Source organism: Dicentrarchus labrax, unplaced genomic scaffold, assembly GCF_905237075.1.
Source record: "Dicentrarchus labrax unplaced genomic scaffold, dlabrax2021, whole genome shotgun sequence".
Lineage (NCBI taxonomy): Eukaryota > Metazoa > Chordata > Actinopteri > Moronidae > Dicentrarchus > Dicentrarchus labrax.
In genome coordinates this window covers 15,040,517-15,047,641 of record NW_026136702.1, presented here as the reverse complement: position 1 = coordinate 15,047,641, position 7,125 = coordinate 15,040,517, and the positions used below count along the sequence as shown (strand labels likewise).

Genomic DNA, 7,125 nt, shown 5'->3' with positions numbered 1-7,125 from the left:
AACGTTACTCCCGCCAAAATAGTGGAGGAAAAAAAAAATGGAGTCAGCGAACCCCCACATCAGCAGGCTCCGCCCACACAACAACGGGGGTACACCTTTCTCCTCCAGCCCTCTCAGTCTCATTCAACAACATCACTCAAGTGTGTCTAATGTGGCTTGTTTGGTTCAAATAATGACTGACACTGGAGAGGGAGACGATGAATTCCAGTTTTTACGAACGGTAAGTCAGACACTTTACAAACACAGGTGTGAAATAATGTAACCCTAATGTAATGTAACCCTGGCCGAGCTACAGAGGATGCGTTGGCTAAGATAAGCTAACCCAGCAACCGGTCAGCAATCAATAACCCAGCTAACATAGCTCCTTGTATTGTATTGTATTGTAAGTTTGTATAGTTGTGTCTCAGGATACAAAAAGTAGCTGCTCTTGTCCAAACTCCATGTTTGCAGCATTTTAAGTCCACTATTAGTCAGACTACTTTTTTTACTTTTGTTATTTAGAACCTCAGTTTTAATATTTCCTACATTTTAGTGACTTATTGTAGTTACTTTCCATTAACAGAGCTAGTTTAATATCAGTAAGCATGGGTCTATCAAAATCCAGTATGCTTTTATGCATGGCCCAAAGTTTTTTGTAAAAAATTATAATGTTCTATTCTTAAGTATAATTTAGATAAAACGTACAAAATAATACAAATTCATTTAAAAATCAGCTTTACTTTAAGTGTGCAGCTCACGGCAGATTTTTTTGCTATCTTCATCACTTTGCTTTGTTTAGCTCACTGATAGTAAATACCACAAATGGCCTTTTTTTTTTCACCGTCACTGCAAGATGCTATCATTGTTTCCTAGTTGTATGTTGTCTCATAGCTTGTTATCTTTGGCCTCTGATAAGGGCCATGTCACAAGAAGAGTGTCTGGTGTGGATATGAGACAAATACACACACTCACGCTGGCAGTGATGCAGATGGTTACCCAACCCAGTACCCAGATTGAGGCAAGATTGATCCACAATATGAAAATTACACAGTAGATATCTGTCATACATTATTACATTAAATGCAGTGTTTCCCCTCCAAGATCCTGACAAATCCTGTCTCATGGTCAGTTTAGTTAGTATGAAAGTCGAAACATAATACCCACACTGGTTTTGTGAAATGGCATCTCTGCTTTTTTCCCCTGAAGCTAAATGTTTTATTATTACTTTTTAAAAACTTTATTCATTAATTTATAATGTTAGTGGAGGTGGACTATATGTGAGACAAGGTGGTCCACCTCTACTGTACACCATGAAAAACAGTGGATTTTACAGATTGAATATAGACCAGCTTCTGTTTCAAATCCAAAACAAGACTATTTGAGTTGAATCAACATGCATTTCCATTTGCTAGGGCTTTCAACATTTGGATTAAGTTAGCTTAGTGAATTTTCACTTGCTAAATGCACCTTGAAGAAGAGCTGAGTCCTCCAGCCATCTGAATGCCACACAGTGCCTCAGCATTGGGCGGTGTGTTTGACTGATTGCAGAGTACTGCTGATATGAGGAGTGGAAAGAAGGGTGAATCCGGGGTCAGACATCGCTGTATCTTCCCAATATGGAGGTATGCAGCCTGGGTACGGAGAGGTGTTGGAAGTCCTGGCTGGACTTTGGAGACCAGTCGTCTGTTGTCCCTCTTTACAGTTCCTTAAATAGATGTGAAAAGCCTAATTCCTTTGACGTGGTCCATTTGACATTTAAATAAAGATAAGATAAATTTTAGGTGACAGAGATCTAATGTACATGAATTTCCAGTAGGGCTTAGGGTTGCAGGTTAGCAGATTGTGGTGGTATGATGAAATTCATAGTATCATGGTATTCCACAATTATTATTATCAGCTACAATTACCCATAAAGAAATGAAAACAAGCTTCTTTTTTTGGCATAAAAAATTGTTAATTTCACAAAATTATTTTTTTTTTAAAACAACACAGATACAGTAGATAAAGAAAAAAAAGACTATTATGGGAGAATCCAGTACAGTAGATAAACATATGTACATGATAACTGTCAATTTGTGAAATTGTATACTGCTGCTACTCTTGTAGGGCTATGTTGTGCTGATATATAAGCAGGATGCTTGCATATATTGTGCCCCTAGGGAAAAAAAATTGGTTGCACTGTAATTCTTTTAATAAAAGCATTAATGTGTCTCTTTTATAATATGAAACATTCATTGTGCACAAAGTACAGGGGCAAGATATTACTGAAGAACTTCAAACGTGAGATGGGACCTAACAAATGGCAGTAATGCATTGTGCTTGATTAATGAATCCCTTTTTAAACAACGTAAAGGCTGCTAATTTTTGTGAAGTGTTGCATTAGGCCCCAGCCTTAATGGATTCATGGCAATCTGGACAAACAACCTGAATCCAGTATCTAATTGGCTTACTCAGTCTGGTTTCAGTATTAAATTTGCTTATCATATCTCAGTTTATTGCAAAACACATTTTAGTGGCAAAGCTGCTTGGTGTATGTACAGTTCATAGAACATTATACATGTTTATGGTAGCAAAAGATATGAATTGTACATTAAATGCGTATGTGTCACATTGAAACAACAGTAGGCTACTGTACTTAGCACACCTTATTTTTCACATGCAACTTTCTCCAAATACTGGAGGTCCTGATTCAGAACTGGCTTTACTGAGAATATGTAGCACTCTGTTTGTGTTGTTTGAAAGCACAACAGCAGTGTAGAGACCTGATAAGTCATGCCAGTATGACAGATGGTCTTTCTGAATACAGTATGTATGTAAAACAGTATGTGAAATCTTCACTGACCATCAGTCATTTTCTGTTTTCTGCATGATTTCATGTAATTTGTTCAGGGTTTGTGGATTGTTTATATGGGAATGTTATGCACGTCAGAGTCTGTGCTTACTGCTGTCATCTGTGTGTGTGTTTTTCTCAGGGAGATGATGTGGTTTTGCAGAGTACCTTCACCTCCCGGGAGGAAAATGTGAAGCTCTGTCTTGCTGCCGAGGGATTTGGCAGTAGACTCTGTAGGCTTGAGCCCACCTCTAACTGCAAGGTAAAGGGTAAAATGATTGAAAAATGTTTCCTCATTGCCAGAGCAGTCTTTTTGTCATTATTATTATCACAATTCATATTCTTGAAATTTACAAAATAAGAGAGAGGTCTAAAATGATGCAAAGAATTCACTAAAAAGTTTAAGAATATTTTACCTGGATAGAAATACTGTATCTTCTGTATGTCTCTGTAGGTTTAAGAAATATAGTAATGAATTCAAACTGTAATATCACAAGATTACGAGATAAGTTGACCTCTGTCTGTCTTTATATATAGTTTCAATGATCGCTGTCTTATTTCTAATGTTGTCTGAGCAGTAAGTTATTCTAAAGTATCTAAATGTTTATTTTCTTGTTTCTTTCTTGTAATTGTTCTGCATTATAAAGCAAAAAACAACGTGTTTATATCGTCAAGAATTAGATAACAATTCGCAATACCAATATGTCTGCGATTGGCTCAAATCAATGTATCAGTCAGGCTCTTAATATGTTTCTTACTTTTTTTTATCAGTGTTTGTCTGATTTTTGTTTGCTGGATTTTCCCTCTTTTCTTCCCAGTTTGGACTGCCCAATTCTCAATTTGCTGTGGTCCTTGTCAGTGCTAATTGAACTGTTAGCCTGTGAAGGGAATAGACAGATATGAAGCTACCTCAGTGACACATACTCTATTATCTTGTTGTCTTTTCTAACAGAATGTTCCACCAGACTTGTCTGTATGTGGTTTTGTCCTGGCCCAGTGTCTCTCTGTTAGAGCCCTGCAGGAAATGCTGACCCACAGTGAGGACCTGGCTGCAGAGGTGAGTCTTCTCTTCTTTCCTCTTCTCTTCTCTTCTTTCCTCTTCTCTTCCCCTAATGCATCTAAACATTTGTGAAACAGATATTATTTGCTATCAAATATATATCACTGTGACATTCATACTATAATTTAATTTCTATGAAGATTTCACAACTACAGCCACATTAAGTTGCCAGGTTAAACTGACCTCATATCAGCCTTATTTGTAATTGAGTGTAAAACACATGTTATTGTACTTGACTGTACTATTTTGTAAACTGCTGACTATAATATGATTTTATCAGAGACTTTATTTGAGAGGGATTTGGACTGTATTTATTCATCTGGAGCTACAAGGTTAACACTAATCTTATGACAAATAAGCACTCGTATAACTAAAACAGCTGGTGTTGACATAAATTAACAAGCGAACAAAATTTGTTTCTGTTTATTTTATTTTCTCACACTACTGTTATTGTGTTTACTCTTACTTTGAGTTCTATAATGCTATGCGATTTCCAGGTGAGAGCAGGAGGAAGCCATCGCACTCTTCTTTATGGCCATGCAGTGTTGTTCCTACACTCATACAGTGGCATGGTGAGTCGTCTTCTTATAATGCAGAAATAAATCAGAAGGCTTCAGTCTTACTTTTTCCACTTACAAATAGCAAATAGTTTTTATCAGCTTTAAAAAATAAATTTGTTCATATGTTCACTGAAATGTATATCCACTGTCCATTTTACTCCCAGTATCTCAGCTGCTTATCTTCATCTCAGTCTTCAACCGACAAACTCACTTTTGATGTTGGTCTGCAAGAGGATAAAGCAGGTATTTGGTATTAAACGCTTGATAACTGTAATATCAGTACATTTGCTTTTGCAATGTTCTTAAAATATATATATTTATGCATTTATATCACATTTGATTCTCTTTTTATAATTATAATATGGTTTATTTGTAATCTTAAATGTGGGTAAGCCTTTGTCAAGTATGTGGAACAGCAAAAACTCTGTATATATTCTGTTTGTGGCTTAGGTGAGGCATGTTGGTGGACCGTCCACCCAGCATCCAGACAGAGGTCAGAGGGTGAGAAAGTGCGTGTTGGAGATGATCTCATACTTGTCAGTGTGTCCTCAGAAAGATATCTGGTGAGTTTGTAAAGAAGTTAAGTTTTTTACTCTTAGATGACAAAGAATCTGCTTTAAATACTTCAGACTATGAGATTGAAAGGCTACTAATTAAACATTTGAAGTTGGTAAATTGAATGTGTGTTTTTTTTTTTCTCCCGTCTTTCTGCGCAGAAACTACCATTTATATGTCACTGGTTTAATTTCCTTTGACTTCATTCAGTAGTCTGCAATCTGTGTTCTCTCTGCCTCTGATGAGTTGTTTAGCATAATTGTTTATGATAACAACTTTTGTAGTCTAAAAATCTGAAGTTGTATTCATTGTTGATGAGCCCATTTTTTGTTATTACCATTTTGTTTCTTCCCAGCACCTATCCTTTGGCACTGTATTTGACAACAAAAGCTTGAGTGACAGCCTGATTGTTAATGCAGCCTTCCAGCAAACTCTTTGGAGTGTTGCTCCCATCTGCTCTGGAGGTGGAGTTGCTCAAGGCAAGTTTGACAACTGATTGTTGTGTCCAAGAACTGTGATTGGTTAAAGAAGTATTCCAGCCATGTGATGTATATGTGACTTTTCAAACTGCTGTCAGAGTCAAAATCCGGTTGCAAGATCTGTTGTGCTTTATTCTAGGATACCTAAAGGGGGGCGACACAGTGCGGCTACTCCACAGCCATAGTGACGCATGTCTGACTGTTCCGTTCGCAGAGCAGGGAGAGGAGCTGCAAAGGTCAGTTGGAAAGACCAGACTCCTCATGTCAGCTAAACCAAACGTGCTTTACTTTTGTGGTCATATCTTTTTTCTTAATCTAGGATAATGCATTATGAGATTGGATCAGTGTCCAGGCATGCCCGCTCTCTCTGGAGGCTGGAGATTCTGCGTGTTGTGTAAGTATATACATGATGTGATGGTTCACTCACTATAAAAGTGACTAGTATTTTAAGTTCTATAGTTTTACACCATCAAATATTAAGGAGAAAATATTGCACACTTACACAACACCGTAGTTGAGTTGTTGTGAAGACCATAGAGGGAGTCAGTATCATATCCATATGTATTGCACTGCTGCTGGTCTCTGCCAGAGCAGGGCCCAGAATTTCTGTTCTGTTCTCACAAAGGCTGTACAGAGTTGCTGGAACCATATTTAATAGCACTGGCCCAGAATGGAATTAGTGTTGTGTGTTTCCCCTGCTTGCTCCCCTGCCATCTTAACAATGAAGAGGAAATGTTGTTAAATATTCAGCTGCATTAAACAGAAGACAAAAGCAACAAAAAACACGTTTTTGATATTCCTCAGTTGGAGTGGTAGGCATACATGCTGGGGACAACCTTTCCGACTCTGTCATATGACCACTGGGAGGTATCTGGGTCTTACAGAGGAGAAAGGCCTGCATCTGGTTGATCGGGACAAGGCTGATATCAACACAACCTCCTTCTGCTTTCGATCATCAAAGGTCAGGAATCGCATGAGAATTAATAATAATACTGAACCTATTATTAAGGCTGATCAATTCATAATCTAAAATGTTTCTATAGAATGGAGACTTGAAAGTTATTAGAGTAGCACAGGTTTCCAAGTTATGAACAGATCAGTTATTATCAGTGACACAATCTGTTTGTGATATGTCTAACACTAGATTTTTGTCTGAAGGAGAAGCTTGACATTGGCACAAAGACTAATGTTGATGGCATGGGGATCCCAGAGATCAAGTACGGAGACTCCATTTGTTATGTTCAGCATGTAGACTCTGGGCTCTGGCTCACCTACCAGGCTGTTGATGCCAAATCTACACGCATGGGAGGGACTCAGCGAAAAGTAATCCTTTAGATTTGAAATTATTGTAAGAGAATTATATTTGATGTACTAAATTGCACGTAAATGTAGTGAAAGGAAATCATTGCAATTTATATGTTTCCAGGCTGTTTTGCACAGCGAGGGTCACATGGACGATGGGCTGACACTGTCTCGTTCTCAGAGGGAAGAATCTCGTACTGCCAGACTCATCCGGAGTGCTACTCTCCTCTTCACTCGCTTTATCAGGTACTGGATGTCATATCTAGACCCTCAGTCATTTGTGGATACCAACCTGATACATGGGCTCTTTTGGTACAGTTACACTTAGTGAAGGTTGTTTCCAGCTGCAGTGTTCGCTAC

General features: G+C 38.0%; 1 protein-coding gene across 1 annotated transcript in view; it reads left to right on the top strand.

Moving 5' to 3' along the window:
- Nucleotides 1-150: 150 nt before the first annotated feature.
- The window catches only part of ryr2b (ryanodine receptor 2b (cardiac)), a 63,933-nt gene continuing 56,958 nt past the window's right edge, over nt 151-7,125 (top strand). The window contains exons 1-12 of the mRNA XM_051377760.1: nt 151-220; nt 2,952-3,071; nt 3,762-3,866; nt 4,367-4,441; nt 4,594-4,672; nt 4,880-4,992; nt 5,340-5,463; nt 5,603-5,699; nt 5,783-5,857; nt 6,268-6,424; nt 6,622-6,786; nt 6,890-7,011. Coding sequence (XP_051233720.1) covers nt 173-220; nt 2,952-3,071; nt 3,762-3,866; nt 4,367-4,441; nt 4,594-4,672; nt 4,880-4,992; nt 5,340-5,463; nt 5,603-5,699; nt 5,783-5,857; nt 6,268-6,424; nt 6,622-6,786; nt 6,890-7,011 — 1,280 coding nt within the window. The 5' untranslated portion in view covers nt 151-172. The remainder of the gene's footprint in view (nt 221-2,951; nt 3,072-3,761; nt 3,867-4,366; nt 4,442-4,593; nt 4,673-4,879; nt 4,993-5,339; nt 5,464-5,602; nt 5,700-5,782; nt 5,858-6,267; nt 6,425-6,621; nt 6,787-6,889; nt 7,012-7,125) is intronic.